Source organism: Bombyx mori, chromosome 4 (assembly GCF_030269925.1).
Source record: "Bombyx mori chromosome 4, ASM3026992v2".
Taxonomy (NCBI): domain Eukaryota; kingdom Metazoa; phylum Arthropoda; class Insecta; order Lepidoptera; family Bombycidae; genus Bombyx; species Bombyx mori.
The window spans coordinates 18,383,282-18,407,842 of NC_085110.1; the positions used below are offsets into that span (position 1 = coordinate 18,383,282).

At 37.3% G+C, this 24,561-nt stretch overlaps 1 protein-coding gene across 1 annotated transcript in view; it reads left to right on the top strand.

The window, feature by feature from the left end:
• The window catches only part of LOC101741569 (nephrin), a 396,854-nt gene that overhangs the window by 51,143 nt on the left and 321,150 nt on the right, over positions 1–24,561 (top strand). Inside the window, exon 2 of the mRNA XM_038010776.2 lies at positions 6,453–6,589. Within this exon, the coding sequence (XP_037866704.1) occupies positions 6,511–6,589 (79 nt within the window). The 5' untranslated portion in view covers positions 6,453–6,510. The remainder of the gene's footprint in view (positions 1–6,452; positions 6,590–24,561) is intronic.

The window sequence follows — 24,561 nt, forward strand, 5'->3', positions numbered from 1 at the left end:
TAAATACAGCATTTTATCGAATCGTTCGCTTTGTGTAACCCGTATTCTTTTGTTATTAGAGGTTGTTTTATTTGGGCTAGAGGTTAAGCATAATAATGCCTGGTAAACTAAGTAATTTATAGTGTTTCCTGTGATATACATTGCGTAGTTGATATGGTTGATTGTATGCTAGTATGTAATGCTTTAGGTCTACTTATATATGTAGTATATAATATATATGAAAGATCCTGGAGTGGCGACCACGTACTGGCAAGCGCAGTGTGGGACGGCCACCTACTAGATGGACCGACGACCTAGTAAAAAGCGCTGGGTCTCGTTGGATGCAGGTGGTAATGGACCGGTCGCACTGGAAATCTATTGGAGAGGCCTATGTTCAGCAGTAGACGGCGATAGGCTGAAATGATGATGATGATGATAGTATATAATTACTCTACTAGTAACAGACTGTGTTACACGAATGAAATTTATAATTAATTTAAAGTACAATCCAGTTTCTCCAGTTACAAAGGTCCATTCTAGAACAACACGCCCTTTTTAATCCAAATTCGTAATAAATTCCTTAGGAGAGGTGAGGCTTGTTAATTTATATTATATCGTTTCAGAGTTTACAATTTCAACAATTAAAACCTTGGAATTTATGGTATCAAGCACACACATACATATACATATAAATATTTTACGGTATTTTCACGTAGTTTGCAGGGTTCAAGGTTTTTTTTTGGTAAGAGTCAATAAATGTTAACGTTTGTCAATAATTAAAATTAACTACTTTCCATCGCCCGTTTTTGATTGTATATCATTTCCGACGTTTCAAATACTGTACAGTTAGCGTAGGCAGAAAAGACTAAGGTGTTACTCGTTGACGTTTCAATATAGCAATAGGTACCGTCTAATTATAAACTAAGCCCTAGAAGCAGCTTTAATTATATATGCGACTTATATGATAGAAAGTATTTAATGCCAATATCTTTAAAATTCTGTTCAAGTAAATCTCGCATTTCCATCCTATAAATGGCTCAATAGGTTGTGATAGCACGCCCCTCCTGGCTGAGCCCTTGCACACCCACCTGTCCTGCTGTAACTGGAAAGGCCTCCGAGCCATCAGCCATATTTATAAAATTTTGTAAATAATTGTTAGGTAAGGGTAAGCCCTTACCTAACAATTATTTCTGATATTACTAACCAAAAAAATTGGTGTAGTCGAACATCCAGAGAGATCAAATTATTTCATCATATGTGATACCTGTACGGTACATTCGTCTATCTTTGTTGGTAATGAAAGAAAATCACTTTGAAGCAATATAGCTACATGATCGTCTCTCCATTTGTGGCAAAATAAAAACCTTAAGGTTAAAAAAAACTAGAAAAAATATATTAAAGATAATTGGTATTGATACTTTAAACGATATTTCATATTTGAAATGATAATGAACTTGTCGCAAAGATTCTCTGTGTTTTCATTATGGTCTGCGGCTATGCTGATGGCGATTAGTGATTTGTGATCAATTTTGAATTTATTAACATACCGTATACTACCTTAAGATATAAACTAAATTCAATAACTTTTTGAATATAAATCACCTTCTGCAGAAGTTTGCCTACGAGAGAATGTTTTCCTAGATTTTGTTTGCGATGAATGCACGAGTTCACGATCCACTCGATATTGAGCAGCACTCGGAGCCCATATCAATTATAAGATGAAGGCCACCACCCATTTTGAGACAAAAGGTCCTCATTGTATCGTCGAACGGCTGTTGCATACCTCAAACCGGAACCCAAAACTGCTGTAGCTGTGGTACCTAGCCGTGTGGGATTACAATGAGCTCTACTACTAGTCATTGCAAAGTGGCTTTTATAGTATGCTGGCATAATACTCTGCTACCATACTAACCCATACTTCAACAATCTCTTAGTCGCTATTTATAACAGTCTAGACTGTGCTATTCTAGGCCAACCTCACCCAGCCAACCGCATAGTTTGGTCGTGTTAGTGTAAAATCCATCACGCATTTGAAGCTTACTGTACCACGATCCAACTTTTCTCACCGGAGTGACAAAAAAATTTGATACCCAAATAAATAGGAAGTAAAACGTACAGTATCAGCCAATACTTATAGCCAATTTTTATTGCTTGGCTGGGTGGACAAGCTCACGGCACACCTAGTGATAAGTAGCAACCGGAGGCCATAGATCAACAGCGTCAACCAAACATCTTGAGACATGAGTTAAGGTCTCTGTTTTTACAGTATAATGGCTGCCCCACTCTTCAAGCCGAAACGCATTACTGCTTCATGGCAGAAATGGGCAAGGTGTGAGTCCGCAGGGGACCTATCACAAGACGTCCCACCGTCAGATATTACGAAAATTATAATTTTGGGGGTTTGATTTTTATTACAAGGTGTTATTACTTCACCGTGGAAGTCAATAGTGAATATTTGTTAAGTACGTATTTCATTAGAAAAAATTGTATCTTCTTGTGGGATTTGAGCACCGGCACAGTTACATCGCTTGACACGAATGCACCGAGCGTTTTATCCTTTAGGCCACGACGACTTCAAATTCTTATTCCTTGTTTCATTTATGACTGCGCGCACGAATCGTTTTTAAATGAGACTTAAGGAATTTCTTCTAATAACGTAAAGTATAAAAACAGATACACTATAGGCATATGTCTGCTTCGTACAAATATTTTTTTATTCTCGCTAGCCGTGCTCACCATAACCGCATCTCAATCCATTGACGGATAAATTAGAAGTGAAGTCCATCCATTTCACGTGTATAATACGTTCAGCCTACAGTTTCGTTTAATTAACTCGTGTGTCCGAGCCGTCATTGATACGTTAGGGTTGACACGCTTTCATAGCTGGAAAATCAACAAGCGGTATTAACTATTTTCGTTAGCTTGGTTTTCACTTTTAAAAGTATGGGAATTGGTTAATAAACGCATCATTTCACATAACAGTTCTTTAACTAATAAAATTACATTTTTAAGATTAAATAAATGATGCATAAGTATAGTACTTTCGAGAAAACCAGTTTCATCGAAAATTAATTACCATTGTAGGAAAAATACATTAAACAGCTGTTTTGATTCATTTGTCACAACCGCCATTTAAATTTTATTTCGTCTTCATTGATTTCAATTCGAACACAAACAATACGATCTTAATACTTGACTTGGTATTGGCAGCACAATGCAACGATAACATCAAATTTGAAGTACCCCTTTCTAACTGACTCTATATCTTCCAGTATCCTTTTGTTTAATCTGAAGCCGGTCCTGTTTCAAGCAAATGACCTGAATCCGTTTCAGCCACACCGATACCTCACCATCAAATGTTATGTGAATAGTAACGTGGTGTACTCGATCGATAAAATAATATGATTTAAGACCAATCCAACAGTGATTTTAAGGTTTAAAAGAGGCAATATGTGCTTTTTAATTAAACCAGAAACGATTTCCAATGAAAATATAGAATAAAACTATATTGAAATTTTGAATACTAACTTTACTAGCCAAGTGAAAAAACACTCAACTTTTAAAATCTGGTTTAAGTTTATTTAAAATTTATGCGTGTGATAAATTTATAAAAATTTGTCAGATATATTTTTTCAAAAAAATACAATTGATCATCGACATCGAAAATTATCGATACAGCACCATCACTACTCCATAACTCAGGCACGAAATACGAAATGGTTGGCAGTCCGGAGCAGACGCTATACCCGTGCCCTTGTTAACGATGTGCTTTGACGAGATGGCATCCTACACCGGCCGACTCCTACAGTGCCCTCGTAAAGATTGTTTTACGGGAAAAATGCAGACAATTTCCAATTTTTTTTTTACTAATTTATTTTGACAGGTGACTACATGCCAAATATAGTACTGAGTGCCAAATGTGTGTAGGTAGAAGCAAAAGTGGGTATATCAGAAGAACTTGTAGCTATCTCTCTAGTACGCTTACATTTTAATGGCTATGAGGTCAGAAATTTGTATTAATTTTGTCATTTTCCCAACAACTTTTTTGCCACGTACCGTATAACTTTGGCACAAACTTCTCTATAGGGTTTTTCGTGAGCGCTATGACATGAAGATACAAGGATTTTTTCAAATGGAATTCTTCAAATGAAATGGAAAGGATTTCTTCAATTTGGGGAGAGCATTCAACAATAGAGGATTCAATGCTTCCTTGTCATTGATGATGTCCATGACCGACGGTAACCTTTCACCATCAGATGGACTGTACATTCGTCTACCCACAGTGGTTATATTGAAAAAGTCATTTTTGTTATTTAAGTGGATGGGTTAAGGTTTTATTTTTGTTTTCTGATAAGTCTTTGGAATTATCAAGAACCCTGGCATGCTCTGTAGACTAGCTTTTCCTAATATTTCCCCGAAAGCATTCAGATTTAATAACTTTCTGTTTTGTTTCCATTAACTGTAGGTACAACACCTTAGTATGGTGATTATGTTATAGTTTTATTTCTATCTATTTGTCTTGGTCTGATCTTTCTCATTAGCTCTTCATAGGTTCTCTTCACAGCGTTTTATTTACGAAATTTACTATACCGCATTTTACGCATCGCCAGATGCTCTTTGTAAAAATAATTAAATAAAAACACATTACCAACTAATTCACAATTTAAATTCACATTACCTATTTTTGAAGTTTCTAAAAAGGAATTAACCCACTCCCTGTACCCTGCGGACTCCACGACAGATTTTATTACAGCCATGAATAAATTTCAACACCAGGGACCACAACGCCTCTCGTAAATTATCGGCCGTTTTTCACGTCGATTCTATCACTATCGTCGGCTTTGTACTACTCAAAACGTAAGAGTGTGTAGAAAACCCGCAATAGGCAGTGTATTTGTGAAAGCGTCATCTTTAGTGATGTGGGTATGTTTGAACAATGAGATAAGAGTCTAATGTTGTTTGTTGTTCAATGTTTTATTACGTTATCTCGGTTTCCGTATCCTGTTTGAAGATTCCGTACCCGAAGGACACATTTTTTGTACTGGGAAAGGGGCATTAAACACTGAAACTCGTATTTTACGAGTAAATATTTTTTTGGTAATAAATTTCATTAGCGTATGTACTTTTGTTTAGAAAATTTGTTTCGTATCAATGTGATTTTCTCGTGCAATTTGCAATGGCAGCAAGTTGACCGTTGTTTCCAAACTAGGACGAGCATTTATTTTTATGTCACTGGCTCTACAATGGGAATTAATCAATTAATTGTGTGTTCAATTTACTTTACAGCTTAATCTCGTAATTGTTCATTGTAGTTTTCATTCTTATAAAAGAATATGAAAAGGAAGAAATAAAATGTGTTCATTTTCGCAATAGCCCAAGTTAGTAAATCCTCGTCTCTCATGCTGGATGGCAGTTTAGAGACTACTCTGATCAACATGAGCTGATACCAGGATTGTTAAGTAGCAGAATCAAGCAGGACGGTGGTAGCAATCCATGCTGGCTCGCATCGTCGCATATGTCCTCACCAATATTTGTAAATGAGCATGCTTCTATAATTCAGTTAAACTTTTTATTACTGGTGGTAGGACCTCTTGTGAGTCCGCATGGTTAGATACCACCACCCTGCCTATTTCTGCCGTGAAGCAGTAATGCGTTTCATTTTAAAGGGCGGGGCAGCCGTTGTAATTATAGGTGTACTGAGACCTTAGAACTTATATCTCAAGGTGGGTGGCGTATTTACGTTGTAGATATCTATAGGCTCCAGTAACTACTTAATACCAGGTGGGCTGTGAGCTCATCTACTCATCTAAGTAATAAAAAAAAAGCTGACAATAAAATAGATTGTATTTCTTTAGTTATAAGCCTGCAATTTATTGAATATAAGACTTGCCTGGTAGCGGCGTACCAGAAGCACTTTCTAAGTGTTCCTCTTTATGCTAAAAATAATTTGTTAATAGAAGATTGCTAAGCACAATTAAAAGTTTTCCTGATAAATTCAATCCAATTATTTTCAAAACGAAAATATCGGTCGAATCCACCGCACAAGTTTCGGTGTTATCTTTAAAATTATTATTATCTAAATAGACAACAAATAATTTTGTACTAAATTGGAGTCCAATTTCTCAATAATTGTACCCCAACATGACCTCATTGGTCATGTTGGGGTACAATTACAACTTTATAAAATTGTTGAAAGCATATTCTTATTAGTCTGAGTAATGTTCATATTTTAATGTTTTGTCATCAAGTCCTTTTATTTGTAATTACCGAAGATGGGCCACGACCTCATAGACCATATTATGGTGTTGTGGTTATTGGAGGTCATTGACATCGCAACATGAATTATGCCGCCCACTTTAATCTTGTTCTATGAATTGGATACATTTCCTTTAAACTACAAAGCATCAGGCTTTGGGAGAGCCGATGCAAGTTATTTAAAGAAGCTAATATTTCTATTTTCTTTTTTGATGCAGTGAGTTTCCCGGAATGAAAGGCCCGTATGCCCGGGGCACGTCGTGACCGCGCCGCGAGATGGCGCCCCACGTGGCGCTGTTCCTAGTGTTGTGCCTCGTCCACTGCGACACCAAGACTGTCATGCAGGACAAGCTGGGTGAGTGGAAACTATTATACAAATGTCAATGAGATGTGATGAAGTGACGTCATTTACACATAATTGGGTACCAGAATATATGTAAATAGAATATTACAGAACGCAGTTGAGAAAAGAAAAGCTTTCAAAGCTATGCCCGTTACTAACAAAATTTTTGGTACTAATTATGAATAATTGTTACAGAATATTAAAAATAAGGCTACTTGTCAAATTATTACCATGCTACATTTAAGCTGAAACTTTCAACAACAAACATATCAGCGACCGACGTTTATAATACGTATACTAATACGTAATACGTGGAAGCTTTCAAAAGCTTCAACGAACCACTTCAAAAGGTTAAAAGTTAAAAACCGTTAAAAAATAAAAGCTCGAAACCCGTTTCACGCGGTTTCTTTGCTCCGTTCAATAAGAGACCGGTTAAATCGTTGCACAGAAACGCCCCTGGATGCCCTAACGACCTTCCTTTGTAGATTATTATTCTTAGCTCCTACCATTTGTACCTGAGAATAAAATAATGATAATATTAATTAAAATTACTCTGACGATTGTCAATTTGAATGAATTGAAGTCAATTGAACAAAACAAAAAAAAATCGTGGTATCAAAGTGTTACCGGTAGTTGTAGCTACTTAGGTCTACGACTCAAGAGTACTGACGAGTACAGCACTTACATTTTCATTTTCGTTAACGAGCTGGTCAGCTATATTTTTCCTGAAATTTTCTACAAGATATATATTAAAGTAGACAGCGGCTTGCCTTAATTTATTAGCATTGTCAACGCCCTAAATGATGTTAACCATTTAACATCGGATAGCATCTGTATTAAAGTTATGTTATCGAGGTAGCCACTTAAAACTAGGTGGACCACGTACTGGCCAATCCATTTTAATAGTAAATTAAAATTTCGAACAACTCACTAACAGGAAGACGTAAGGAATCCCGCTGGGCGATTACATTATGAATGATTCTCATTTCACACTTTCGAGTTACTATAGTTTAAGTTTTTTCATGAAACATTTTTCTCTTACCTCTTACCGATTTTCACCTTAAATTTTCACGTGAATTTTTTGTGCAGTAAAATTAAATTGAATATTTAATAAAGACCTTCTCTGAACAAATTTAACGTCTTGTGATTCGGGCGTTCAATTCAATTTTATTTACTTACATAGTAGACAACTTAACTATTTTAGGTATTAAGGGACGTTGCCTTTTAGTTTGAATAAGTTTTTATAGGATAAATTGCTTGTAACCAAGAAGCCATAAAAAGCCTGAATAACACGGCCGTGCTTTTTGAGCTTTTTTATTACTTACATAGATAAATGAGTGCCCCATCTGCTGCTCTCGTGGCTACCGTATCATAGGTAGGCAGTAGGCAGCGGCTTGGCTCTGCCCCTGGCATTACTGAAGTCCATGGGCGACGGTAACTACTCACCATCAGGTGGGTCGTATGCTCGTCTGCCTACAAGGGCAATAAAAAAAAGACATCACAACGTGAATACGTTCAGGCATCTTGAGGCATATCTCGCAGAAGGAGGCGGCGGAACGGGCCTTCTTCACTCTCGGCGCCGTGCCGACGCCGCCGAACCGCGGGTCGGAGGAGGGCGTTTGTCCAGCTCCGGCCCTTATGAGGAGGCAGTCTCCTCCCGGTGATGGTCACGGGGCGACCTAAGGGGGTTGAGGCTGCGCCGCACGCTACCGTCACTCTAGCGCGCTGGCACCAGGAGAACGGAACGACGCGTCGGCAGCTGCGGATTGCGATGCGGCCCGCATTGTCGTCGTCGCTCTCGTCGCCAAACTGACTGTGGAAGAGAAACCCGGTCGGCGGTGTATTGCGTTCCGACCCGGCAGGCTGGTTCTGGCGCAGCGGGGTATCCCAGAACACCAGCGGCATCGCCCGGGTGGCCTGATATGGCCACCGTACCGCGGAAACCGACGTCGTTGGTCGTGGACTATCGCCTCGACGACCCGTCGGTCGGGCGTCCTCGGGGTGGCACCGCGTGTCTGGTTGTAGTGTTGGCCGCGGGAACCCCCCTACTCTGACCGTGTTTTGACCCCGGACGGAGATCGGACGTCGGATGTAAGAGTGCAGGGGAGACGCTTAGTGCGGTAGGGCCCTAAAATTCCTTGGGTCCGCGGTCTGCTCCCAACACCTTGCAGATCGTCAAGTCCCACATACCTGGCACGCCCCTTTGCGCGGGGACCTCGTACGAGGTTCGGCCCAAGGCCTGAAAAAGAAAACGCTTGAAGCATGAGGTTAAAGTCACAAATATGCTGTGTGACAGTTGCCCCATCCTTCAAACAAATACGCGTAATGACTTGGGGGCAGGGAAAGGCAGTGCCTACCCTTGCGGGCTCATCATATGTCCAACCTTTACTAATAAGTACGCTGGTAATACTCACAAAATACTACTGCCAATTCACCTGTGATTTCCTTAGTCGCCTTACAAATGAGATGGGTGATGTTATTCTATGCTACGTAGTCCTCACAGCATTTGATAAAATCAGGCTTAATGTTCCAACTTGGTGTTATTTCCTGATTTATGATAAATGGAAACAAACAAGAAATAGGCCCAACGAAGTTACACCCCACGGTATAGTGGTCAGAATCTTCAATTGAGATCAATGAGTTAATAACGGTTAATATATCTAATATCAATCCAGTAATTCCGATAGTTGTTGACTTAAATCAGGTGTCTGATTGTAAAAGGGCAATTCAAATCAAACGATAATAACATAAACTAAGTACAAATGTACAATCCTGATGTGTTATATATCTTCAATAATGGCGAAAAAAAGAAGAAGGTGGACACGAAAGTCCACCTTAACTTTCATGACACTTCTTAAGCGGATACGAGAATTCACGAATTTCAATTCCTCATAAATAAATTGAATGTAATTCACAAAGTCCAAAATAATAATAGTCGTCGTTGTTTTCAACAGAAGGAGAGAAAGCATTTAAAATCCCATCCCATTCTTCAATATAAAACGTTTAGAAGACACGAAAGCGCGTAACGAAATTTCCAGGGTAGATCCTTGCCTTTTCCCGGCCACCGTCAAAATCCCAAACGTTTCCGGAGTTAGCCCATTACATTAACGAGTTTTTGAATAAAAGGACATCGTCATAAATGCGAGTGGCAGTTTCATCGTTTCACTGCCGTTTCTAATAATAAAAAAGTTGGTGGAACCAGTACTGGGGTTTAAAAGCCATAAAAGGGGGCTTGCAGGAGCGCGGGGGGGTTCCAAGCCAACGATCAAAGGGCCTGTAGGTACTGACATGGTGTATGTTGTACTGCGCGTGACGTCACCTCATCGTTTGAGCTTTAGTCTAATAAAGTTTCGTTTTGCCCTAAAGAAATAAAGATTTCTTGGTTGACTGGTTTGTTTGATGACGCACTTTTGTTCAGTAGGAATTGGACTGTGGGTTCTAGATTGTGGAAGGTGAAATTGTGACATTCGTGAATTATGTTTATAGGTGTAATTGGATATTGTTAATGGAATGGAAGACGAATATGCGAATGACGTTTCTTGTGTTTCGAGCTTTTCTTAAATCACATCAATGAAGAAATGTATCAAATTCATTGTTCCCAAATCACATTGCCCGGATATGAAAACGAATCGAATAGCAGTTAGTCTTGTAATTAAAATTAACTAAACATTAAAAAAGTAGTCTATTGAATTAAAACAATTAATATGAATGAATAATATGCTAATCATAAACATTGAAGCACAGTGCAGTGCAATACAACATCCGTGTCATTTGGAGACAAAGTGCATTGTGACCAATGCGCCCTGTATTAGGTGCTGCGAAAGAGATATTTGTCGTCCAATATTTGGTATCTTTACGTCAAGCGGAAGTAAAATCTGATGTCATTAATGTTTTTTAAAGGCTCCAGAGAATATTGAGCACCAGAAAATTACCAGACGCTAGTATGAAGATGCAGAGGTGCTTAAAGTTCAGACTGGCTTAACCAATCATTCACAAAGTCTTACTGCGGTTTCGATTTTTAACACGACATTATACTGCGGCTTGATTAAATGAGGAGGATGGATGAAACTATGCACGCTTAGTGTATTTTCTGTAGAAGGAGTCAAAGAGATTGATATCCACTTAATTCGAGTTCCTACACGAATATTCTAATTCTGCAAGAACTCATATCTCAAGGTGAGTGGTGGCATTTACGTTGTAGATATCTATGGGCTCCGGTAACCACTTAAAACCAGTTGGGCCGTAAGCTCGTCCACCCATCGAAGCAACAAAAAAAAAATCATATACTTAATATGGAAAGATCGAAGTTATGACTGATGTTACTAGTCTTTCAAACATCGTTTTACTGCCTTCTATCCATCTGAAACAAAAGTTGGCGTCCCGGTCTTAGTTTGGTAGTTCTCATACACCGCTTCCCCATTATCACGATTTCGGAATAATAGGTAAAACAATATTACTTGAAACAGCTATCGGTTACAGCCACAAGTACATGTAGTCACGCGAGAATGTCGTTTAATGTACTGTGAACATTTCCTATACTCTTGTTTTATATTGCACAATGATTCTGATATTCATGTTGAAGTGTCTTGTTGTTTAACTTTGAAGCTGTTCGTTTGTCATTATTATGGTTGGGTGTTTGATGTAATGCCACACATACTGCTATACATACATATATACTACCACAGTCTAATAGGAAATTTGCAGTTTTAAAAATTGAACTTTTCTGCCTTGAGAAGATAGAAGCATTGTACTTTTAGAAACTGAATATGTATCTATCAAAACAAAGCTTTTTTTTTAACTTCTAGATGCGGATTATCTTTTAAATTTAGCATGTAGATGGATTTTATTTCCACTTTTCAACAAATGATGAAAGATGCTTTTTATGGCAAGCCTCCAGTTGTAAATTCATGCACGATGTTCGCGGTACAGTGAAGTCGTAAAACAATCGAATTACTGCCTTAAATGCATTTCAATGCTATAAAAATCGTTTTTATGATTGCGTGCCATCTGGCTTTTTAAGATTTGCTAAAAAAATTGAGAATATTAATGACTGCTGAATTAATATAACGTCATAGTCATTCGCATAATGATGTTACCGGGTCTGCTCGGCAATGTTAGAAGAAATATGATATGTCTCAATTATTGGAATTTGGGAATTAGAGCGTCGGATAAAACGTCTCATAGTCCGCCTAACATTTGCATAAATATTTGTTCAAACGCCCACCAATAAAATTGGTTAGTGACTTGACGAAGGTCATGCCTTCATCTACAAAGACGCCTACCCTCTGTACTGGATTTCTTGAAGTTGAAATGATAATGCTGATTTTCCCTTGGAAGACAAATAAGATTCTTGTTCATGCAATCTATCTATATATATAATGGTAATTACGGTGTTTAAATAAGAAAAGACGAAATTGCGTTTCTTCTAAACAACAAGAAACAACATTTAATGCCCTTTCTTCAATAATTCTTTAACACACATTTCACAACGTCCATTAACCGAAAAATTATTTAAACAACTATCAATTGTCATATGACAGATTTACATTCAATCATTCATTACATCTCCCCCGCTGAAAAGACAATTGTAAGAGGCAGTGAATGGTTTTACAATTGTTTATCATATCAGATAGACACTGGAGACAACTTTGTTATATGATAGAGGTTTGATTCTGCTTTTTTGTGTCCGGTGTCAACTTCATAGATCGATTCTGAAATCTTCTTTAGTATTTTGTATGGCCCTGTTCTCAATTCATCCATTTTCTTCCTGTTTAGTTTATTTCCATTCTCCACATAAACACTATCTCCTTCTTCCAATTTATACCCTTCTCTGTACTGGTCAAATATATTTTTATTATAATTGTGAGATTTTATTGTGTTTTCTAAGGCTAATTTTCGATCTCTTCTCAAATCTTCTGTTGTACAACTTGTTTTCAAATGTAGTGGTAGAATACTCACATTTTCACCCTCTAGAAGGTACCTGGGAGCAAACTTTGTAACTGTGTGTTCTGTTTCATTATATTTTTCTACGCATTCTTGTGCAATTGTTGTCCAAGATGTCTTCTTATCGCTTTCGTTTATTTTACATCGTATCTTATTTGTTAGTGTTTGATTTAATCTTTCGTTAAGCCCATTCGAAAAAGGCGCATCAACAGCTGTGAAAACTATTTTGATATTATTATTCTTTAGAAATTCTTTAAATTCTTTTGAATTTATGCCAGGGTATTGGTCTGATAATACCATATTAACGTCATAATTGTTTGTTACCTTTTTCATTAGCTTAATGAAATCATTGGAGCCTTGAGTTTTTGATGTACAAATATAGGCATACCGTGTGAAATGATCCACTAGAAGATGCAAATACCTTTTGGTTGATCGGGATCCTCCAAAGCCCCCAATAGTATCGATGGATACAATTTCAAACGGGTGTGTGGCTGGTCCCAAATGTGACATTAAACCATATTTCGACTTCCTCCTGGACTTGTTTTTAATGCAGGTTTCACACGCATCACACATTTTATTAATGTTTGCTGTAATATTCTTGGCTGAAAAGAATGGTGTTATTTTATTTGTCATCTGGGTTCTTCCAATGTGGCAGTATGTGTCATGGACTTTTTTTATTAGAGCTTTGCTAAGTTTTTCTGACAGTATAATCTTATTTCTTCTTTTATTTTTCTTGTAATAAACTTCATTCTCTAATATGTGCTTATTCTTTTCTTTTTGTAGGTCTGGATTTGTTAGCTGGTCATTCTTTATTTCTTGTAGGTCGATTAAATTTACGACCTTTAAAAAATCGTCGTTATTATCATTTGCTTCTAGGACTGGATTTCGGCTTAAGCAGTCCGCTTCTTGATTTGATTTTCCTGGGTTGTATTTAATTTCAAAATTATATTGTGATAGATAATATGTTAAATCACCTAGTTCCTCATCAGTTCGAGCTTTAATGTTCATATTTTCCAGGGGTTTATGATCTGTGTATACCAAAAATTCTTTTCCCATAAGCCAATGTTGCCAGTATTTGACTGCTTCTTTTATCGCCAGACATTCTAAGTATATTGCCTTCTTCTTTTTCTGTGCTTCTGTTAATTTCTTCGAAAAATAAGCAACCGGTTTACTCACGCCGTTTTCATCGTCTTGTTTCAACACTGCTCCAACTCCTTTGATACTAGCATCTGTGTAAATTCTTATCGGTGAATCTGGGTCAAATATTTTTAGGATTGGTTCTGAGCAAAGCAATGCTCTAATTTTATCAAATGCTTCCTGGCATTCTGCCGTCCATACAAATTTCACATCTTTCCTTAATAAGTTATGTAATGGATCGAGGATAATTGCACTATGTGGTACAAACTTATGATGAAAATTTACTTTTCCCAAAAACTGCCGTATATTTTTGCTTGTTTCTGGAATTGGGAAGCTTTTGACAGCAGTTAAATAATCTTTCAGAGGTCTAACTGAATTGTCTTCTATTATATGACCCAAGTATTTAGCATGGTGACTTGCAAATGTACATTTTGAAAACTTCAGTCTAAACCCTTCCTTTTGTATTGCTTCCAGTAGTCTCGATATGTGTTGTATATGTTCCTCAAAAGTTTTAGAAAAAATTAAGATGTCGTCAATAAAGTTTACTGCAAAGTTAGATAGTCTGTGTTTTCTTATAATATTGCTCAATATTCTTTGGAAAATCGCTGGTGCAGTCTTTAACCCAAATGGGAGACAAGTCCATTGAAAATGTCCTTCTTGTGTCACAAAAGCAGTCTTATGTCTATCTTGAATTTTCAATGGGATCGACCAAAATGCTGAGTTTATGTCTAATGTAGAATAATACTTACAGTTTACTGTTTTGGTCATTAAGTCCTCTATAAGTGGGAAAGGTTGTGATTGTGGAACTACTATTTTGTTTAAATCTCTGAAATCTATGCATAATCTTGTTTTTTTATCATCTTCTTTCTTATATGCTAGAGTTACAGGAGCAGCAAACGGGCTGTAAGATTCCTCTATCAAATTTTTCTGTAGTAGCTTCGATATTTGACTTTCAATTTCTGTTCTGTCTTCAATTGTGCATCTGTACGGACGCTTATAGCAGTATTTATCTACCATCAAGTCTATATGGGCTTCATAATCCTGCACAGAGCCAACATCATATTTGTCCTTAGCAAAAACAGATTTGTATTTATCTACTAACTTCTCAATTTTTGATTGCTGATATAAATCTAGATGATTTACAGACATTTGAAATTCATCAATGTTTACATGTTCATTGAAATTAATTTCACACAATTTGTTGGTATTTATAGTAGTACCCTTTTTTACTATCTCAGAGTATAGTTCCATCTCTATCTTCTCTTTCTCTTCTATTCTCTCTTTAAATGTTTGTTCTTTATTTTTGTCACCTAGTACATCAGGAATTCCGACATTTGTTACATTCTCATTAGAACAATGTTCATTTGAGATTATGCTTTTCTTTTCGGGATATTGTATGATGTTAAGTTCTTCATTTTGTATTAATTTGAATTTTTTTATACAATCCAAACCAATTAAGAAGTCATAGTTAAAATTTTCATTATCCACCACAAAAATATCCATATTTCTTTCAATATTGTATATTTTTATTTTTAGCGTTACCATACCTTTCGTTTTTTTCTCACCATTAATAGTTTTTAAGTTTACAACTTGCATATCATTTGTCTTCTGTTTCTCTTGTATTTTCAATAATCTTGCATTAATTAAAGAAACATTAGATCCAGAGTCATAGATTCCAGAAACCTTCAAAGTGTCATTTATTTGTAAACTTATTTTTATTAATGGTGGTATTTCTAGTTTTTTGGGTTTTTCTCATTCAGTTCTATTTCCAATTCTGAATTATTTACTGTTTTTACCACAGCTTTTTTATTTTTTTCTTTGAACCAACAGCTGTCCTCTGGGTGGAACCGTTTCCCTTTTTTCTCATTTAAACAGATTGGGCATGGTTTCTTTTCGTCAATCTTTTTCCCTTTATTATCTAAATTATATGAGCTGTTCCTTTTTTCATATTTATTTTTCATCACCAGATGTTCCAATTTTCTTATCTCATTGTAAAGGTCTTCCGTTCTTTGTAATGTTTCTTTGTCAATCTTGTCCGCCACATAATTGGGTAAACCAAATGCTATGAGATCAATAATTGTTCCGGTATCCACTGTCTGACTTCCAACAATAATTTCTCCTTCTTTAAAGCATACTCAAGCAAGGATCCCGATTGATATTTAAAGGCAAGAGCATATCTAGTGGAGGACCATCCTTTGTTCGCAAATGTCTCACAGAAAATTTTCTCCCATTTGCTCCATTCTGATTGTACTGTAAGCTTCATCAGCATACAACTATACCAATCTACACTAGCGTTTTCTAAGAAGTTCTTCAAAATTTCAATTTTTTGTTTATCCTCGTTTATTTGAAAACGTTCACATTCTTTATTAAAATCTTTGATCCACTGTAATGCATTTGAATTACGGCCGTTGAATTTTTCTATAATAAAATCCTTTGCAATTTTCCCTAAATTTTGTTTTTCTGGTTTCTGCTGTTTTTGTTCTTGTAGTTTTTCTAACAGTTTTTCAAGCATGTGATTAGAATTACTAGATGTCGATTCATAACTAACAGGTTGTTCTGAAATCTCTTCCAAATAACAATCATTGAATTGCAAATTTTGTTCTTCATCCAAATATGTTTTTGAAATTTCCTCCGTCACAGTTATACATATTTTCCTCGTTTGATGCCTTTTTACTAAAGAGTTTTTTACTCTGGTGTAGTTAGGAGTAGTTGTGATCACCTTATGAAGATTTACGGGTTGATATTCGACTGGAATTCCAAAAACTTGTCCACTTTGTGTAGCAATGGAAGTTATGCATATGACGTTTGTTTTTCCATCCGCCATTGATTTCATTGTAAAATCAAATCTTAATTTCTCCATTTTCTCAATATATTAGCAAAAATGTTGTTTTATAATGGTAATTACGGTGTTTAAATAAGAAAAGACGAAATTGCGTTTCTTCTAAACAACAAGAAACAACATTTAATGCCCTTTCTTCAATAATTCTTTAACACACATTTCACAACGTCCATTAACCGAAAAATTATTTAAACAACTATCAATTGTCATATGACAGATTGACATTCAATCATTCATTACATATATATAAAAATGAATTGTTGTTCGTTAGTCTCGCTAAAACTCGAGAACGGCTAGACCGATTTGGCTAATTTTGGTCTTGAATTATTTGTGGAAGTCCTGGGAAGGTTTAAAAGGTAGATAAATATGAAAATTCTCGGAATTACATAAAGTTTAGGTCTTTTATTTATCGATTGAGGCACTACGAAGTCTGCCGGGTCAGCTAGTTGAAAATAAAATTACCAAAAGGTTTTTTAAAAAAGTCTCAAAGAGTACTGAAAAAGAAAACGAAGAAATTTTCACCAGTTTCACGCAAATATAAGCTTCCATATATGTAACAGTAGTGGTAGTAGGTATTATCGAATAGCAGTAATTTGAAAATTTGAATCCTGCTTTTTTTAATTTTTTTTATTGCCTAGATGTGTGGACGAGCTCACAGCCCACCTGGTGTTAAGTGGTTACTAGAGCCCATAGACATCTACAACGTAAATGCGCCACACACCTTGAGATATAGTTCTAAGGTCTCAGTATAGTCACAACGGCTGCCCCACCCTTCAAACCGAAACGCATTACTGCTTCACGGCAGAAATAGGCAGGGCGGTGGTACCTACCCGCGCAGACTCACAAGAGGTCCTACCACCAGTAAAAAACTATCGACAACTATCAACAACTTCAAGGTAATATTGCCTAATATACAGTTTTCGAAGAATAACAGAGCGACGGGTCACCGATCCGCCAAACAATGTGACTCGTTCAGTCAAATATTATTAGGTATTGTTGTTTATCAGAAAATCTGAATTTTTGTAATAAAACGATTTCATAAGGGGACTTGGATCCTCACGGTTCAATTTGAATTGATAGTAAAGAGAACTAAGAGCTGTTCAGTTCTGAAATTACCTAAAGTGCCTCTCATGCTCTTTTCTTTCTTGATGATAATGAAGTTTAACATTTTACGATCGGTTTTATAGTTTGAATTTAATACCAAATGAAACAATTTGTAGTCGAGCAATTCGTTATGTAGTTAGCATTAAGCAATAAAAGTTGCTAGTCGAGTTTATCGCTAGTATAAATTACTTGTAATCTTACGCTATGAGAAATAAAACTTATTTCAGAATTGCTGACTAGATATTGTCTCACAACCATTTAAGAAAAATACTGTTCAGAACACAGCTGAACATATCACAATTTGATGACATTGTAAATTGAGCTATTTTCCAATACCATAAGATTCTCTTTATTGCAAATGGATCGAGCGATTCAGTGTCGAATTGACATTACACAAGAACACATATAAGTAGCATTTGGAGTAATAGAAATTTATTTAGCCCAAGCTAACAGTTAACTTTGATGGTACACTCAAATACTTGAGAATTTTAATTGATATCAATTTGGCGTATGTTAGTACACGTAAACAAACTTTACGTCACGAAAACATAGAAAGTTAGAAAAGTAGAAACTTAGTGAGCCTTGCTAGTCTCGAATCTGCCCTTGACTGAGAAGCATGCTCGATGCCTCTTGGTCACTCGGCACCATTTATGTAACCTTCACGATATCGTGTCAGAAACAATTAATTTGCCGTACAAAGGTTCTGGTAGGAACTTTATGTTTTATGTAAGACTAGCAGCCCGCACCGGCTCCGCTCGGGTCTATAACAAAAATTTCAACGATATTTTACGTTGTTTTATTTTTTTAAATAAAATAACAGTTATTGCGGCGTAACTATAATAGTTGTTCTACAAAGTCGTAGTACATTATTTTATTCTATCATCAATAGTTTTCGCAGGGCACGCGATGTAAAGAATAATTTAGTTTTTTTTTTTACACCTTGGGTTACATTATTGGAGTTTTAGTGAGGATCCCTAATTTTTTTTAAAAAAGATTATATTCTATGTAACTCGGGAATAGTGTAGCTTTCAAACAGAGAAAGAATTTTTCAAATCGGTTCAGTAGTTTCGGAGCCTATTCAATACAAAAAAACAAACAAATCTATCCTCTTTACAATATTAGTATAGATTCGACCACACTTTTCTTGTTTATTAGTGAACGGTTGCTCACCACTATATTACACTTTTAAAATCACCATCTTGGTATAGACAATTTTATTTTTTATTTCATCGCCCGTGCAGGCATACTAGCATACGGCCGACCTGGTTATGAGTGGTTATCGTCGTATGGACTCCAGCAATACCAGGGGCACAGCCAAGCCTCCGCCTACCGTTCCAAGCCGCTACCTACCGTTTAATAATATAATAATAAATTTTATCTATAAATGTGAAAAACAACATAGTGAATGAATACATTTTTATGTAAAACAGATGATTAACAGCGACTGTCCACGCCACCATAGCAACGAAACTAAGATCTTGCACGACAAATGTACGAGCATTGGGAAACAGACTTACAAAACTAATTTCATTTTATTCGCACCGGTCACCGTTCTCATCGAACCCGTCGCTTGCGACGAAGGGCTCGACGAGTAAATTAACTCTCAGACACAGCCCACTGAGTTTCTCGCCGGATCTTCTCAGTGGGTCGCGTTCCCGATCCGGTGGTAGATTCTGCGAAGCACGGCTCTTGCTAGGGTTCGTGTTAGCAACGTCATCAGGTTTGAGCCCCGTGAGCTCACCTACAAAAGTTAGGGTTACGCTGAAATAGCCTCTCAAGGCTCTCAGCTTAGGTAGGAAAAAAAAAAATCAGTATGTTCATTATTTTAGATCTTTTTTAGCTCATAGCCCACCTGGTGTTAAGTGCTTACCGGAGCCCATAGATATCTACAACATAAATGCGCCATCCACCTTGCGATATAAGTTCTAAGGTCCCAGTATAGTTACAACGGCTAGCCCACCCTTCAAACCGACACGCATTATTGCTTCACGGCAGAAATAGGCGGGGTGGTGGTACCTACCCGTGCGGATGACAAGAGGTCCTACCAACAGTATTTTTTTTCTTTTTCTTAGATTGGTGGACGAGCTCACAGCCCACCTGGTGTTAAGTGGTTACTGGAGCCCATAGACATCTACAACGTAAATGCGCCACCCGTCTTGAGATATAAGTTCTAAGATCTCAAGTATAGTAACAACGGCTGCCCTACCCTTTAAACCGAAACGCATTACTTATTCACGGCAGAAATAGGCAGGGTAGTGGTACCTACCCGCGAGGACTCACAAGAGGTCCTACCACCAGGAAATATAGAATAGAATATTTAGACTGTATCTATATAATATATTAATGCGTGAAGCAAAAACTTTGTACCCTTTTTTACGAAAATTGCGCGGACGGAGGGCTATGAAATTTTCCACACATTTAGAGAATATTGAAAAGGAGTGCAGAATGCTAATTTATTTTTAAAATTATGCATAAAAAATACATTAAATCAATAAAAAAACATTACATACACACGCAATATATATATATGTCAGCGCACGTCAGGGATGGCTGAGCGGTAGGTTCCGTCATCGCTTGTATTCGATTGAACTCAGTTTAGTTAATAAAACTTTTTGAATAATAATTATTGAAACTCAACACACACAACTTTCACAATGACAGGGTAAACCGACAGTTTCGTTGCATATACCGACAGACCGACTGACTGACTGACAGAGACTCACTGACTGAGACGGACGGAATTACTGTCTGACACGGAATGCCACGACTCTGTCCACGTACCGCCATTTTATACTGTGGCGTTACGGAGTCTACCCTTCATTTTGTGATATTTATCAAAACAATGTTTCATCATTTAAAATAATAATCAAAACCACCGTCTTAATATTACTAAAAGTCGTTATCCACGACAACTAAAGTCGACATCCACGACATATATATATATATATATATTTATTGCTTAGATGGATGGACGAGCTCACAGCCCACCTGGTGTTAAGTGGTTACTGGAGCCCATAGACATCTACAACGTAAATGCGCCACCCACCTCGAGATATAAGTTCTAAGATCTCAGTATTACTGCATCGAAACGCATTACTGCTTCACGGCGGAAATAGGCGGGGTGGTGGTACCTACCTATCCGTGCGGACTCCCAAGAGGTCCTACCACCAGTGAATATAATTATATCCTTTTTTATTGTTAAAGTCTGTGGTCAAATTGAGAATAGAATAATATTATTTGTCTTCAATATTGTTTGTTTAAAGTATGGCCTTGGCGAGATCTAGTCTTTGGCAAAAAACCATAATAATGTTTAAATTTATAATTTCAATTAATTACAGTCGAATTTTGACTACTGGGGGACCACTGTATACTTAAAAGTATGTAATATGTACTATCATTTAGCGCGGCGCCACGTCACCACTCCAGCAATCGGTTTCACGTGCGCCTCTAGAAATTTAACATCAAAAAAGCATTTTTTTAACATTAATCAACAAATGCTGGGTGAATATAATTGAAATTACATCGTCAGCCGTTCAGCACGACTTTACAGCGACCATTAGTTTTATGCCACGTGCGCAAACAGCCTTACATTTAAATAAACATCGCATAAATAACCATTGATGCAAATCGTGGCTTGTTTATTATAAATAATTATTGTTTACACGATTAACTTGCTTTCTTGGGCATTTGTGATTTTATTATTGATAGTTCCGAAAAATTTAAAGCCCTCATGAAGAATTTAAGCCCTCATTCACTGGTGGTAGGACCTCTTGTGAGTCCGCACGGGTAGGTACCACCGCCCCGCCTATTTCTGCCGTGAAGCAGTAATGCGTTTCGGTTTGAAGGGTGGAGCAGCCGTTGTGACTATACTGAGACCTTAGAACTATATCTCAAGGTGTGTGGCGCATTTACGTTGTAGATGTCTATGGGCTCCAGTAACCACTTAACACCAGGTGGGCTGTGAGCTCGTCCACACATCTAACCAATAAATAAAAAAAACTTGAAAAAATTTGCTGTGTTCGATTTATTGAGGTTTAATTCACCCTATAATTAGGGAATTAATGATCTATTTACTGACAAAGATATCATAGTATATTACTTGTTCAAATAAAGTAACTTTTATATGAGCTGAAAGGGAATAAGCAATGAACAAATACTAACATTTATTCATGATAGTCATTTGGTTTAGCGTCGATCGCGTATTGAATCGACTGTCTCCAATGAAGTCCAATAATTGGTAGGCTCCGAGCTTCGAATTGTATTTGTTTACTTTACTTTTGTCTTAAAACAATTAATACTTAAATGATTACTTCAAATCCCTGTGTATTTTGTTTTGAAACTTTGTCGTAGTCGTCCATTATGACTGGGAGGTACTTGAGGCCTGAGGGTCTCTCGGACTCGGTAGTCAGAAGTTGGGGGTCGCCTTTGAGATATTCTATGGTCGATCCAACGTTGAGTTGGAGATTGGTTTTTTTTGTATACTGTGAATAGACATAACGAAAACCATTTTTTCGGCTTCATCTTATCGTCATTATACTTTAAGAATCAGAAGTGAAATACTGTTAATAAAATAACAATTACCCCCCAAAGGGAATCTTCAGTAACATTCTTTAACAATGAGATGTACTATTGAATAGCAATTAAAGTGAAACTCAAAGAGCCAATCAAACACAAAGATGGAACGGACTTACAAATTAAGCCGAGTCAAACCGATAGAACTTTCGTGCGCGACCGCGTCACGAAATGTAAGAGCGTCACGAACTTTTTTCATACTTAGGTTTATAGGGAGCGGCAACCTACCCGCCCTTAGAAAATGTCAAAAAAGTTAAATATCTATCAATATCATGGTCACGGACGACTAAGAGGATGTGGAATGATAATGGAAGTGGGTCGGCCACATATGCCGTCACACTGACAATCGGTGGGGCACAAAAGTACTGGAGTGGAGACCTCTTACTGGACGTCGTAACGTGGGCAGACAGCCAACGAGGTGGACCGATGACCTGGTCAAAGTAGTTGGTAGAGACTGGATGAGAAAGGCAAGAGACCGAAGAGAATGGTGTGCATTCGAGGAGACTTACACTCACCATTGGGTGGACACGGGTTGAAGAAGAGGACGACTAAGGTGTTATTGTCGACATTTGAAATTTTTTTTTTTCTAGATGCGTGGACGAGCTCGCCGCCCACTTGGTGTTAAGTGGTTACCGGAGCCCATAGACATCTACGACGTAAATGCGCCACCCACCTTGAGATATAAGTTCTAAGGTCTCAAGAATAGTTACAACGGCTGCCCCACCCTTCAAACCGAAACGCATTACTGCTTCACGGCCGAAATAGGCAGGGCGTTGGTACCTACCCGCGCGGACTCACAAGAGGTCTTACCACCAGTAATTACGCAAATTATAATTTTGCGGGTTTCATTTTTATTACACGATGTTATTCCTTCAGCGTGGAAGTCAATCGTGAATATTTGTTGAGTACGTATTTCATTAGAAAAATTGGTACCCGCCTGAGATTCGAACATCGGTGCATCGCTCAACACGAATGCACCGGACATCTTATCCTTTAGGCCACGACGACTTCTGAACTTGAATATTGCGTTACCATCTATTTCTATTATAGCCTTGCAGCATTTTGTAGCCGCGTGGCATTTTTCTTGCTATGCTTCTTAGTCAAAATGTTTTCCAAACATATCCTCCCAAAGATACACTTATTGAGATGCGTATGAACCTTTTATGATAAGTGTATGCCATCGGGTCCGCACCATAAACTGCGGTACTAGCAGGGTGGCCTCCCTCGCGACCACGTAGTTGGAGTGGAATCTAACTTACCTTTTAAGTTAGTAAAAAAAAGTCTTCCTTTTCTTGCTCAATTTGCTCGGTGAACTTGCGATTATAGCATACCATAGATTTAACAATATGAATGTTGCTGACTACTCGGGATATGGGATTAGCGACTTTTGCACTGAATTAAGAGTGCATTTATTGCTCTAATGTGGGTTCTTATACCTATCTTACTTAACGATGTTTTGGGAGAATATGGAGAAGAGGAACAAGACTTGAATCACGCGCAGCTAATTTTACAATCTCGTACTTGTTAATTGATAGTTTTGTACTGATAGACGTCCGTTAAGAAGTGGAGATTTACACCTTAAGCCTGGTTTTGGTCTAGTTTCTATCGTTCCATCTGGAACATTCGATTGTTTTACCAGAGCTGGGCGTCCGCAAGAAAAGCATATCTATAAATTAAGATTGATATTATGTTATTTTAATGCTCAAGATTTCTCATAAGCCGCCCCAGTCCTACCCGCACGGCCATCGATTATGTGCGGAGTCGATTACTGTGCGCTGTAATTACCGTTAGTCGCGGGGCGCCATTACACTTAGATTGTAATCCTTTAATCTGTTTGCCTTTTCGTGAACTTTGGTTTGCTTTAAAAGGATTTGCTGAAGATAAATAGCGTTGCGTTTAGTTTTGTTTGTGAAAGATTTCGGCAATGATATAAACACGTAACTAGCACCTTACGGCAATGAGGGTAAAGTACTCTATTGTCTTAATGGATAAACGGTGTGGAACAGAGAAGAATGGGCGCCGTATCGGAATATAATTGACTAGCGACCCGCCCTCGCTTCGCTTCGGAAACACTAAAACAAACATGAAACAAAAAAAAAAATTAAAAAAGTTGCCTATGTTCATCAGGGACAATGTCGGCTTCTAATGGAAAAATAATTTTTCAAATCGGTCCAGTAGTTTCGAAGCCTATTCGAAACAAACAAACAAACAAATCTTTCCTCTTTATAATATTAGTATAGAAGTATAGATTGGTACTGGTTGGTAGGGAGTATTGTAATCTCAAACAGCTACCACCACCTTCCTAGCTATTTTCTGGCGGGAAGTAGTTATGTGTTTAAGTTTGAAGGGCGGTATGGCGGTTAAATATTATCATTGAGACTCAACCTCA